The sequence below is a fragment of the Grammomys surdaster genome, unplaced genomic scaffold, assembly GCF_004785775.1.
Source record: "Grammomys surdaster isolate TR1022 unplaced genomic scaffold, NIH_TR_1.0 99, whole genome shotgun sequence".
Classification (NCBI taxonomy): Eukaryota; Metazoa; Chordata; class Mammalia; order Rodentia; family Muridae; genus Grammomys; species Grammomys surdaster.
Window position 1 is genome coordinate 14,117,441 of NW_021604578.1, and position 14,620 is coordinate 14,132,060.

Below are 14,620 nucleotides of genomic sequence, written 5' to 3' on the forward strand. Positions count from 1 at the left end.
AGGGAGGGAGGGAGTGGGGGAGGGAGGGAGGGAGGGAGGGAGGGAAAAGAAAGAAAGAGAGAGAGGGGGAAGAAGGGAGGGAAAGAGAGAGACAGAGAGACAGAGAGGAGGGGCTTGGCATCTTTTCAGGACTATGAAAAGAAAGAAAAAGAAAAGTTTCTCATTTAAAAAAGCAAGATGCTAAGCATCCAGTAGACATGATTATAAATAATTATAAAGTCTGGCTACCTATGTGGAGCAGAATTGGGAAAAGAAGGCCCCTGGGCCAATAGAGTGCCTTGGTTGTCTTTGAGAAACAAATGCAAGGGAACCTTTATGTAGTCTGTGTGCCAAAAAACTCCTGTGGAATATGACAAAAATAGATATGTGAATGAAATAAAGTCAGAAACATGAGAAATGACCTCTGTAAGCAAAGCCAGAGGTGTAGCCAAAGGATTCCAAGACTCTAAAAGATACAAGTATGTTTTAATAACTGGAGAGACTGTTTGAGGGTAAAAAGCACAATGAAGGAATATAGTTATGAGAAAAGTAATGAATTTGAAAAAGAGTCAAATACTACTTTAATTCTGTAAATTAAAAGATACATATCTATTAAAGTCAACAATGAGTAAGTACTTCAAAACTGATTAGCTACAAGTTGAAATAAATAAAGAAAGTAATCAACTTACTGATGAAAACTGAAAACATGAAAAGTAAATGTAGCCATATGAGCATTCATAGTATATGATACTTTACAGTAATATGGATATAACACACACACACACACACACTTACACTTTTAAGAAGTAGATGAGTTAACAGCCTCTTTATTTTTTTTATCAAAGTTGCATTAGTATAGAAGATTCCTTTGCCTTTAGCTCAGTTTACCTTGTAAATGTGTTTGAACTATGATTTCCATTCATTTCAGATGGAACCTGATGAGGCTTAATCCTGGTGTCATGGGCCTGCCTACTGCAGCCTCGGCAGACCCTGCAACCAGTCTCAAGGCTTTTACCTAATCTTCCTGACTAAAAATGGAAGCAAAAAGAAAACACATCCTTAAGTCGAGTGATGTTAAGGTTAATTAATTTACTACCTCACCTCACTAAACAAAGAACTAGAATGGCCAGAGAGTATATTTTGAGAGCAATATGCCTACCTAGACTTGTCTGACTTTAATGGTTTAGAATTACTAATTTGTAGAAAATGAAATTACATACCATCAATTTCATTAGGTCTTTTTATTTTCCCTAGTACGATTCCCACATTAGTGACCAGCTTACCTTAATTCTTCTTTTAAAAAATTATTTTTATTTCATGTATACTCATGTTTGCCTGCATAGCTGTGTATGTGCCGTGTGCATGCCTAGTAACTATGGAGGTAAGAAAGTACTGTGTCCTGTGGACCTCGAGCAGCAAATCTTTGTAAGCAACTATGTGAACGCTAGGAACCTAGCCTGGGGCCTCTGGAAGAACAGGTGTGCTCTCAAATGCTGAGCCGTCTCTCCAGCCCATTATATTAATTCTTAATCAAAAGCTGAATTTCATTTTAAACCTTTCTTTGCCACTGGTAGACAGGTAAAATAAGTTATATAATGGATTTTTTTTCTATGATTAATTTCTATGAAGACTGTCAACCAAATCTTATCATCCTTTCTTGTGGTTGTAAGAGATAGACTTCATTAGCAAATTTATATAGCTAAAGAGAGGCCCATTTAGTGTGAAACAGTTATGAATATTAATTTGTACAGGCAGATTGCTTTTATAAGAATTAAAGATTTTTAAACATTATTTTAATGGGATGTGTAGATAATTGTTCAGCTGTGACTGAAATGATTTTCTTTACAAACTTTAGTCTAGAAAATCTTTAAACTTTTAGAAGGAAATACCATTTCTGTAAGATATAATCTCTCTCTTATCCCATCCACATGTCTTGGTAAATAACATTTAATGGTATATTGTATTTTAATTACTGGGAGGTATATCAAAACAACTATTCCAGGTCTGGAGAGATGGTTAAGAGCACTGGCTGTGTTTCCAAAGGACCTGTGCTGGATTCCAACCAAGCACATCAAAATGGCAGCTCAGAGCTATCTATAATTTTAGTTCCAGGGGATCTGATACCCATCTTCTGGTCTCTATGGATGTGAGGCACACTGGGGTATACAGACATATGTGCAGGCAAAGTGCCCAAACATGTGAAATAAAAGTAAAAATAAAGCCGGGCAGTAGTAGTGCTCACCTTTAATCCCAGCACTTGGGAGGCAGAGGCAGGCGGATTTCTGAGTTCAAGGCCATCCTGGTCTACAGAGTGAGTTCCAGGACAGCCAGGACTACACAGAGAAACTCTGTCTTGAAAAAAACAAACAAACAAACAAAAAAGTAAAAATAAAAAAACCCTGCTGGGTGGTGATGGTGCACACCTTTGATCCTAGCACCTGGGAGGCAGAAGCAGGCAGATCTCTGAGTTCAGGGCCAGCTTGGTTTACAAAGCAAGTGCCAGGACAGCCAGGACTACACAGAGAAACCCTGTGTGAAAAACAAAACATAACAAACAAATTCTACATATAGGCATGCAAACACAAGGCAGTATCAAGTTGCCCTTCATAGTGCTGTAAAGCACATCTGTTTTTACTTTATAACTGTGTGAGAAAATTATCACAAGATAACAATCGGACTGAACCAGGGTGCAACGTCTTTCCCTGCTAAAGTCATCTCTTCTGGAAATAAGCAGATTAGTGAGACCAACCTTAGAACTGCATGGCCCAGCCGTCTACTTTGCCTCAAACTCAAGTGATTCATCTGTGTAGCATTTTTTTGCCAGACCACCTGTAAATAGTAACCAGAGGGATACATTCTTACTTCTATTGAGTATAGCGATATATCCTTTAAAAGGCAAATTAGATTGGAGTATAAGACCACTAACAGTAACCAAGCACCAAACATGCATTCAAGTAGTCAGACCCAAAGGTAGGCACAACTGACAACTGTAACTTCTGTGTCACCAGAGTCTGTGAGTCCTTCCAGAACATCCTAGAGGATAAGGTGTGGGATGAGTGGAGCATTTACACCTGTGTTAGGTTACAGCCTGTGACTTACCTGCTTAACCCTAAGGTTCCTGAGCATTCACATTCTTCATTTTCATTACAAAATCCAGTCAGTTAAAGTCAAAATGCTTTTACTTGTGACTAGAGGCTAAAAGTCTGGATTTTACAAGTTCCCTCTTTGAAAGCCAAAGCCATAGTCAAGATAAGATTACAGTCCAAGACAAGGTTGAATGCTACTTGGTTTAGTGATTGTGGGATGGGGTGGTAGTCCAGCATTCCTTGTAGTTTCTATGTGTCTGTTGAAAGTTGTGGAATGGAGCTTTCCTGAGACTGGTTGTGGTTGTAGGTGGAATGTGTGGACAAGTGCTGGAGTGAGACAGAAGACAGTGGTAGGTTATTGTTTGATCTGGAATCATTTAAGTAATGGTGACAATTCCCACAGTTCTATTTAGCTATTTCCTTAACATTTTCCAAAATTAAAATAATTCTGCATCCTATTGATTAGAGATGTAAATCACTATTTTAATTTCACTTACTTTTACTAAAGAGAATACATCAAAAAGGTCCTAGAATCCATGAGTGATTCCCTGTCTTTTCTTTTTGTTTTTTGTTTTGTTTTTTTTTGTTTTGTTTTTCGAGACAGGGCTTCTCTGTGTAGCCCTGGCTGTCCTGGAACTCACTCTGTAGAACAAGCTGGCCTCAAACTCAGAAATCCGCCTGCCTCTGCCTCCCAAGTGCTGGGATTAAAGGTGTGCGCCACCACTGCCCAGCGATTCCCTGTACTTTCATTGCTCTCCATTAACACTACCAAGTACACTACACAACACTGCTGTGAGATTGGGGATGAACGTATTCTTAGGAAGGATGATTATTACAGTATTAGGATATTATTGGGCAATGTGTTCAGTTATATCTAGATTATACCATGACTAGAAAATATATAAAGAATAAAGTCTAATAAATATGGAGGAGAAAAGGTGATTCATTAAAGTTACCTTAACTTTTCCATGTAGTTTAAAATGTGGAAAATGCAGAAAAAAAGGGACACTAAAATATTTCCATATATAAAAGCATACCTACTGAGGAGTCCTCATCACAATCAGAGTCTAGGTAGCTTTGGACTCTGCTCAGAGTACCTTGTGTATCCCACCATCATAATAAATTGTTTTCATAGTGAAAAGGGTAGAGAGTAGGTAGAGAGAAGGTACATATTACCCCATTCCCAGCAAGAGTGATAATATACCTTAAATGTTTATCAAAATCAGTCATACCAGTAAAACTTTCTTACTTTTAAGTATGAAAAGGAGCTTTTAAAAATGTATAAAGAAAAAACATTAGGGGAAAGAACTGTGATCTTGGAGTGAGTGAACAACTCACAGATAACTGATGAGAGAGAGTATGTATGTGTGTGCACATGCACGCATGTGTATGTGTGAATGTGTGTCTCTGTGTGTGTGTTTATGAGTAGAATTCTTAAAAACTGATAAAATGCCATCCACTAAAATATAAATTCGTTCTGAAGAAGGCACTTCAAAAAATTAAAAACATAAACTATACACTAAGAGAAGCCATTTGTAGAAAAAGATGCCTGTTAAAAGGGCTTGTACCTAGAATATATTTTTCCATTTTCAATATATTATTAAGACAAAAATATGAATACAAGATCTGAACAAACAGTTCAAAAGCAGCTATATGAGTGGACAAAAAAGCCTGTTAGCTGTCAGTATACAGTAACAGTTGGAACCATAAGAATAAAGTGTTCCACTAGATGTTAAATACAGTTCTTTGCCCAGCTGGGTAGCCAGGCAGCTTAGTCTCCTGTATCACTAGGAGTCATGATGGAGGGAGGTGCAGCACTTCTCTCAGCACTGTGACAGTATCATAGAAGCAGTGTGTATGGCACTCAACTTTTGGTGCCTTGTAGCTGAAAATGTAAGGACTTGTCTTTTATATTTAGCATTAGCTGGTTCTGAGGATATTCATTAGCATTCCCACTTCACAAAATTCTGCCATAGAAAACATCAGAAAATGGATATCAGTGATTCCCTAACATGACGGAGCAGAAGCTCCCAGATGGCAGGGTAGTTGTGCCCCAGCTGTGTGGGTCTGGGCCAGACTGACCTGCCACCTTTTCATTTCCCTTCTCCAGTTTCAGTCTTCCCTCTCCCTTGTTTCGTTATTTATCAACATGGATCACTTGCCAAGCTCTGCTCTCAGTGCTGGGGAAATATGACTTTTCCTCAAGGATTTTAATGTTCCCTAGTAGGAAAAGAAGAGTAAACAGTAAATTACTATAAAGTCTGCTAAGTGCTAAGGAGCAGTCTAGGAGCTCAGGGGAACATCCTGACCAGATGCTGTGACCGTAACCAGAAAGGCTGCCTGGACCAAGTGCCAGCCAGGCTGAGACCTACAAAGTGAACAGGAACTAGGCAGGGAAATTAAGGGGAATGGAAAGATAGAATGTTTTTAGTATTCCTTAAAGAAGAAACAACAAAAGGTAGGGAGTCAAGAGAGCAAGGTGAGCTCCAAGAGGAAAAGAAAACACTGAGATAGACAGAATAAAGAAGTGGGATACCAGGCTAGGAAGGAGTGGGGTACCAGGCTAGGAAGGAGTGGGGTACCAGGCTAGGAAGGACTGGGGTACCATGCTAGGAAGGACTGGGGTACCAGGCTGAGAAGGACTGGGGTACCAGGCTGAGAAGGAGTGCGTTTGGGACAGGATGTGAGTAGCTCATTGGTAGAGCATGCACTCAGCAGGTATGAGGCGCTGTGTGTGAGCCCAGCTCACAGGTGGGGGGTTGACTGCTAAAGGCACATCTAGGTGCTAGATCCCAGGATGGTGCAAGTGCAACTGTTACAGGAGAATAAGAAGACTGACAGACAAGGATGTAATTCAAGGGAAAATGTGAAAGTAATCTTTAAAAATCTATTATAAGAATCATTTTATATATGACAAATACAGCCATCCCCTCCAAGTGGATACTAAGCATGTGTGTTGCGGACACTGTTACTATGTGTTGTTTGCTTGTTCTGTTTGTTCATTGCACTGCTGGGGGTGTACATTTATTGTCGAAATTCTGACTTAGTAAAATTAATTTTTTTCTCCTCCTGCTGCTGTCTTGACTTAATTTGGCAGTGTATTTCCTATTTACCATCAACCTGAAGTTTGCCTTTGTTAGTTTAACTGGAGTGGAGACAAAGGTGGTGAATTATTGAAACTTCAACCAATATTTGAAAATGTATATTATAAGAATACAAACAATATAAAATAGACTACTGAATTTTAGAAAAATCTGAATTATTTTTAAGTGAGATCATTTATTTTATAGTCAGCCTAAGAGAATATATAAAAGAAAAATAAAATGACACAGTATAGAGAAAAATCCCAAATCTGACAAATTTAGTTCCTGTCAGTCTGTAACTGAGAAAATAATAGATTTTGGTGGATCTCACTGGATTGTATTTTGTCTTTGTTTTGCTTTAATTAATGGGGCAAAACAAACCCTAGTTTGATCTCCCTATTTGGTAACCTGAGTGTGTACATGAACCCACTGTACCTTTTTGCTACCCCACCCCTGAGTATATGCTCCTGTTCTGCAGAGGAAGAAGCTGCCCCAGATGGCGCTGTTGCAGAGTACAGGCGAGAAAAGCAGAAGTATGAAGCTTTGAGGAAGCAACAGCCAAAGAAGGGAACTTCCCGAGAGGATCAGGTAACTTCAAAACCAAAGTCTGTTTGGAGTTCAGTGAATATTTTTATTCTCTCCCAGTATTGCTAGGTAGAACCTAATCTGATTGAGTCCAGTAAGGCACTCCTTATGAGAAGGGAAATGCACAGGCAGAATGCAGTGACCTTGGCCACTTGTGGAGATCCACATGCTGAAGTCCTTCCCAGGCGTGTACGTGAAAAACCTTGAAACTGAATTGTCAATTGGTCCGTTCATGTCAGGTTTGAGAGCTTCATAAAGTCCCATGTTCTCCAAAATTTCAGGGGCAACTGCCTCCTGTGAGACTACATGGAGCAGTAGCAGCCTGTAGACAGTGTAAACTTCCACCACAATCTGTCACATGACATGTGACAGAGTCTATCACATGCTGGATATGAAATACCACACTGCCTAGGAAGATGGAGCTTGGTCTGTAAATTGATTTCTACTAATTTCCCTGTTTGTTGCAAGAAAATGTCTCAATTTTCTAAAGTTGTAATGACAGAATGAGAAGAGATAGAGCTAGCTGGCTAGTTTGCCAGGTGGTACTCGGCACTTGATAAAACAAATCTCAGTTGGCCTTTGTCTTGGAAAGGTGTGAGACTGGAGCTGCAGTGATGACTCAGCAGTTAAGAGCACTTGCTGCCTTTGCAGAGAAGCGGTGTTCAGTTCCCAGCACCCACATCGTGGCTCATGGCCATGCAGAACTCTGGTTGCAAGAGATCTGACCTCCCCTGGCACTACATGTGCACATACATTCATGAAGACCAAATTCTTAAAACACATAAACTTTTAAAATCTTAAGGGAGGGCATTCTGAAATTCTCAATCTAAGATTTTTGGTGTTACCTTGACTGTATGAGCATATGTCATTTTAGAGATATTCAAAACAAGCATATTAAAACTCGAAGCTTATTTGGTTAAGTTACTCTAACTTCAAACTGTCTTATAAATGTAGTCACAAAGTTTCTGCATAGAGGCTACATTTATAGTAACCCACCTGGCCCACAGGCTTAAGGCAAATAACTATTAAGAACCTAATCTCTGCTTTTGGTGGCCAATAAGTAGATAGCTCTCTCACTTCCCTGAACTATCAGGGAAGGGAGCCAATAAATAAGTAATTCCAACAAAAAGCTGTGAGCATTTTCACAAAGATAGGTCCTAGGGAACTATATAAATGTACAGCAGATGGACCTATATACATGACCAAAGAATCTAAGAAGATCTTTCTGAGCTTTACAGATGAACCAGGAGATACCCAGGTGAAGTAGAAGCAGTTTGTATCTAGGCCAAAGGATCAGTATGTGAGGAGTCTGTATGAGAAGTCTTCACCATCGTTCAAAGAGGAAACACACTATATATGACTAACCCAGGCAGAAAAAGAGAAAAACAGAGATAGAAAAGTAAGCAGGAGCCTGCTCATTTGAACCAGGTTATTCTGTGCAATTAGGAATCATCGATAGCAAAAAGTAACGTGATACCATTTGCACTCTGGGACCATCTAGCCCAACAGCTGGACACTAAAGAGTAGACTGGAGGTACAGAGGCCAAGTGGAAGACTCTTGGTTATAGGTATTTGAGCACAGGCTGCGAAAGGCCAGGCACTCAGAATAAGAGCCCATGTGAGAACCGTCTAACTGTACTTAAGAACCATGCTGTAAATCCTTGGTCATTGATTCCTTTCACAAAGGCCAGCTTCCTGAGTCATTCTATCATAAATGCCAACCAAAAACATCTCCACTGTGGGTGCTATCAATCTCCATTCAAAGGGCCCCAGAGATTTTGTTATTTTCTGACTTGTGCCTTCTTTTGGTATACCTAGATAAAAATCTGATGGTCTTAAGTATAATACAAGCTAGGAATGAGCAAGGAGATTTTTGTTTGTTCTTAATGGTCTTAAGCAAATACCAGTAGCCCTAAAAATGAACTGCCTTCCCACTCCAGCACAGGGGGAAAGACCCATAACCATAATTTTCTAGGAAATTTTACATTTTCATTCAACTAAAAACATTCTGGTTCCTTGTTTTCATTGTTCTTTATTTCATCAAAAAATATATATTTCCAGATTAGAGAAGTGACCCAGCCAGTTAAGAGCACATGGTACTCTTGGAGCAGGCCCAGGTTCAGTTCCCAGTACCCATGTTGAGTGGCTCACGCCTGTGTGTGATGCCAACTTCAAGGAAACCCCATGCCTCTGGCCTCTGGCCTCTGAGGCCACCCACATACAAATGACATATACTGTGTGAGTATATAGATACAGACATAAATAAAATTAAAAGTAAGTCTTTAAAATTATGTATTTCCAATTACACAAGAGATCACTATTAAAAATTGGTAGAGCTTCTATTAAGGTTCAGGTTAGTTAGATATGGATACTCATGAGGAGGTGTTCATGCATGACATATAAACAAGCATGTATATAAAAAGTTTTGAATACCATTTACCAAAACTGTTAACATTGGCTATTCTGAGAAATGATATAATAGTTATTTCTATTTGTTCATGTGTTCTCCAAAATCTCTACAGTAATCTTTTTTCTTACTATAAATTAAGTACAATAAAAGTTGTAATTAATTGTGTTGGTTTTTTATTTTTGTTTTGTTTTTGACTGAGTTAGATTTAAATGGAAAACAAGGCCCTCTGTTAGCATTAGTTGAAGGGCCTAATTCTAGAATATCTGTCTAAAAACAGTTTTAAACATCTAGGTCCTAACACAAGCAGCTCTCAGATTGCCTGTGCTGGCATTTTGTGGAAATTTATACATTTTACCCAAATTTCTCTCAGGTAACCATGGTAATGTGTATATTTTTCATTCTTGCCCATGTGGGAATTGAGTTTTTTATACTTACGTATCACTACTGTTTCATAGCAATTGTTGCCTTGTTTCTTGAAAGTATTTTGACACCTCTCCCTTATTGAACTCAAAGTAGACTATAAATACTACTTAGATTTTTCATGAACTGTAATCTTTATGATTTTTGAGCTTGCTTATGAAGCCGAAGTACCTCCCGTGTCCGCCAGCCCTGACCCTCACATGTTGGGCTAGCATTCACACATCCTTGAAGAATGAGGAATTTAGAGTTGAATTTAAAATCCAAATTCATTGTTAGGCCCTTGATTTTCAGGCAGGTTGTACTCCATCCCTCTTCACCTAGCGTTTTAAAGAGTTTCATTCCTAGCCCATTCATTTCTGCTCAGGTTCTAGAATGGACTGTAACCCAATGTAAATTACAAAGTCATGACCATTTGTTGTGCTTCTTGCCCACAGAGGATAAGAGACAACTAAGAGTGTAGAGTGTTCTTTTCCTCAAAAACATGCCTCAAAAAATTGTCTGTAATTTCTGACAACCATTCAATAACACATTTATTGCTTTTTACCAAATTTACTAAGCTCCTTTTATAGACATTTAACATGTCAGCATTCACAGTCCATGTAGGTGATATTACTACACAAGCCACTTTCTAGACTCAGATTATATTTTGAAAGAGTGTTCCCAGGTCGGAGTTACTGACTCAGAGAATTCGCGCTTCAGTTTCTAAGACTGAAAGAGTTTTCTTCAAATGGTCTTTCAATTTACTCACCGTCCACAGTTGATGGGCTCATCTATTCTACCTTCCCAGGGTAGATTCTTCACATCTTAGAAATATGTTTGTGAATAGCATTTAGTTTTGGTGTTTGTGTTTGATTCCACATATGCTAGTGGCTGGGTCTTCTGTCGGATAAGCACTAAAAACTTAACCAGTGAGCATGTATTTTACAGAGTCAGAATGTCTACTGCTGAGCACATTTAAGTCTTGGAATAGAGAGTACTAGAACGTCTCTAAGGAAATATGCCAGTGCAGATCCAAACAGAACAGTGTCAGGATTTGCTAATGTCACCACTGTAGCCTGAAAGGCAGTTTAATTAATTTAAAGAAAAAGAAAAAAAAAAAGCAACAGTTACCTGTGTCTTATATCCAAGCAGCAAGTTTTCTTTTCTACCAAATGCAAGCATCTCTCCTTGGATGATCTTTACCAACAGCTCAGCCTCTCGTTGTCGTTTCAGACCCTGGCACTGCTGAGCCAGTTTAAATCTAAGCTCACTCAAGCCATTACTGAAACGCCTGAAAACAGTGTTCCTGAAGCAGAAGTGGAAGATGATGAAGGCTGGTAAGCTCTTTGATTTCCTAGTATTAACTGTACACAAGTGTCTCAGAGTAAAGACACTGTGGAAACATTCCCATTGCAGCATCTGCGTCAGACTTGACGCTAACACACTGCCAGGCCTCCTCTCCCCTGTACGTCATTACAGTTACAAAGTGAAGTAAATGGTCTCACCAAGCATTCAGTTGATGCCAGTATTTTGTGAGCCAGGAAAAAAATGTATAAGAAAGATCAGTGCCCTAAGTAACCTAGGGATCCATCCTATGTGCAGTCACCAAACTCAGACACTGTCGGGAATGCCAAGAAGTGCTTGCTGACAGGAGCCTGATATAGCTGTCTCCTGAGAGGCTCTGCCAGAGCCTGACATTTACAAAGGTGGATGCCCACAGCCAACCATTGAGTTGATCATGGGGTTCCCAATGGAAGAGTTAGAGAGAAGACTGAAGGAGCAGAAAGGGTTTGTGGCCCCATAAGGAGAGTGACAATACCAACCAACCAGAGCTTCCAGGGTCTAAACCACCAGCCTGGGAGCACATAGGGATGGACCCATGGCTCCAACTGTGTATGTACGGGAGGATAGCCTTGTCGAGCATAGGTAGGAGAGAAGGTCCTTGGTCCTGTGAAGGCTGAATACCCCAGTGTGTGGGGTACTGTATGTAGAACTTGATCTTATTCTGGAAAATAAGTTACAGGCAAAAACCAAAACCAGTCAAACTGTGTTTTCACTTATCACACCCCTGTCCTCAAATTGACTTCAGATGCAGTATATTAGGCCTCCCCACACCTAACTGCCTCCACCTCCTATAGTACTCTGGCCAACCAGCGTAGCACCCCTCCACACATGACTCAGCCTCTGGAGCCTCTGAACTGTCCCATGTGCCATTACCCCAACCTAGAGTCATGGCCCCATGCTTCCTGCCAACAGCATCTCCCCTATTTCAAAACTGTCCAACACTCCCGTCCTCCAGAAAAGCAGTCAGCGAGACTTGCCGAGCACTCACAAATCTAGTGGGTGGAGGCAAGAGAGCTGGACACATATTTAAAAAGACATAAAAAACACTTAAAACAAGTAAGACTCTGCAACTGTGCATAACGTTAGCCAACAGGGCTACATGAGAAGGACTTGACTGGAACGAAGTGTACCTACCTGGACCCTGAAAAATGTCTTATACTTGTCTATTAATTTATAGTCTCTGCAGGATCTGGATTGTGATGCCAGTCTTTATAAATCCTTGAACTCTCATAACCAGTTTTTACAACTTATATAGTGTTTATACACAAATTCAAAGTGGCTTGAAGGCAGTAGCTGACTACTCTTACCGTTCTGTGCCAAAGGCACAGGCTCCATGCGTGTTCATGACCCCTAGAGACAAATGCACACCGCATAGAAAAACAGTCTGTTTTATGTAGCCCGACAAGGTTAGTTTTATTTTGAATTCTTTCAGTGTCTCAAAATATCTTTCAACTATTTATTTGGGGGTCAGCTAACACCCCCACATTTCACCAGCTCTTCTTCCCCTATTGTTGAATCTATGCATTTTTGAGGAAATATGACCCATGTGTTTCTGATTCATTTACACTTAACTCACCAAGATGGATGTTTTGTAAGAGCAGCTTGATGCCCATTAAGTTTTCCTAACCTTTGTTATAAGCCATCTAAGCACTTTTTATTGAACAGGAAAGTCACCATCAAATTCAAACCCAGAAGTTTCACCCGAAACTCATAACCCACAGGATTCAGATTTACTTTCAACTTGGCAAGTTCAGTTAACATCCTAAGGTTCTTCCTAGCCCCTTGGCTCAGGATTTCCTAATCCTGAGGTTCTCTTTATCTTCACATACCAATGAAGTGTTTTCAAATGGATCGTTGTTATTTTTTAAAGGATTTGGCCATATAATCAGTGTTCCATCTAGTCCCCTTATTAGAAAGTTAAACAAATAAGAACATTTTCTTATATGGGGGTTGGGGGAACCAGTGGTCTATAGTGTTGGCTGGTTTTCCATCTGAAGAAAAAAATGTGGTAAAGGAGAGAAGACAGTGTGGTGACAGGGAAATCAGTTAAAGCAGCATCAGCAGGAGGAGGACTCAGGGTCCTTCCAGTGTTAGCATCTGAGGAGAGAATCAAGCTCTATGCATGTACCTCCACAGTAATTTTGATAGTGATTTAAGTAACATCCTGATAACAATAACTTTAGTGATGAAGGCACTATGCAGAACCCTCTAGAATCTGTGCTGTAAGGCCCTTGCATTGCACAGAAGACCATGGAGCAGCGCTGTGTCTGTTCATACATCAGCCAGCTCAGCTTCACGGAGTCTCTGATGACTTAGCTCCTGTCTCATGAAAGTGTATTCTACTCGGGAAAGAGGTCCCATACTCAAGATGGGCTAGAGCAAACTTCACGAGTACAGGGCATGTGCCTGTGTGTTATCATAAATTACATGGCTCCCAGACTGTTTTGTAGGTCATGGTTGCCACTCTTTGAGATGTGAAAGCCAACCAGTATGCTGTATGGCACTGTCAGGTCTGTTATCTGAGGGAAATGATTGCTTCTAAGACATTTTTATGTGTTCACATGAGTGGCCACACATTGAGGGATCATTTTCAGTTTCTGTCAAGATAGAAACCATTACCAATTTGTTATGTTTTCTTTTACTTGGCAAACCATTCCGTTCACATTTTTGGCTGAGCTGCTGTGTTGGCATGGTATACAACAGGCATTTGGGTACCATTCAGCAGTGTTCTATTTTTCACACACAAAAAAAAGAAAGGAAGAGAGAGAGAGAGAGAGAAAGAGAGAGAGAGAGAGAGAGAGAGAGAGAGAGAGCAGGAGGGGAAAAGAAAGAGAAGAAATATGATTCTATTGTAAACAATGTGTATGGTGTTTGATAATTGCTACCAGATTTCACTGTCTAGCAAGGCACTTAAAATGTGTTACTGTTAGATGAAGCTCAAGTGCATAGAAATTTATCACTTGCAATAGAATTTTTTCCTTGTTCAGAATCATTGCCAGTTTTTGGTGGCAGTGATGGCACCAGATTAGAGTTTAGCAGGTGGACAGTCTTTTGGATCTTACATTTCTCAGTCCCACATATCAAACTCATACTGCTGTAGGACCTTCCTCAAGCATGGATTTCGTAAAATGCTTTAGACACGTGGCAGGAGGTATCAGTCAGGGGACTCCTATGACCATGTGGATGAAGTCAGTATGCCAGTTAGGGTTTGGTTAGATAAAGCTTGATTGGCACCAAACAAGGTTAGAGAGATGCTAGCTATAGCTAAAAAGGCCGTGGAGACAGATTTTTTTTTTAAACCACATTCTTTTTCCACAAAAATATTAATTCTGTGAGAGCTGACTGACTGAACTATTGAAGATGTTCACTGTGTACTTTCAGGTTCTCTTGAAAATGTCCTCCTATGTTGTTAAACTAGAGATTATCATAAATACTATACAGCAAAGATATATGATAAATGATAACTAATATGGTTGCTCACTGTTCTTCGTCTCTCTTCTATACTGCTTTCCTCTTTAGCATATGTAGCATTCCATATTATAAAAATTCAAATAGTCTACCATTGCATGATCACATCAAATCAATACGTTAATGATTATTATAGAAGTGAGAATATTTACTATATAATAAAGCAAGTAGTATACCCTTTTAAAAAGTAAATAATCATCTACAGTCTCAAACTCAAAGGTAAATACTATACAAACTAATTTATATGTATAGTCTATAAATTTGTA

General features: G+C 39.6%; 1 protein-coding gene across 1 annotated transcript in view; it reads left to right on the forward strand.

Annotated features, from left to right (window-relative positions):
- Window positions 1-14,620, forward strand: part of Cwc27 (CWC27 spliceosome associated cyclophilin) — a 179,098-nt gene that overhangs the window by 144,001 nt on the left and 20,477 nt on the right. The window contains exons 12-13 of the mRNA XM_028783918.1: window positions 6,627-6,736; window positions 10,776-10,879. Coding sequence (XP_028639751.1) covers window positions 6,627-6,736; window positions 10,776-10,879 — 214 coding nt within the window. The remainder of the gene's footprint in view (window positions 1-6,626; window positions 6,737-10,775; window positions 10,880-14,620) is intronic.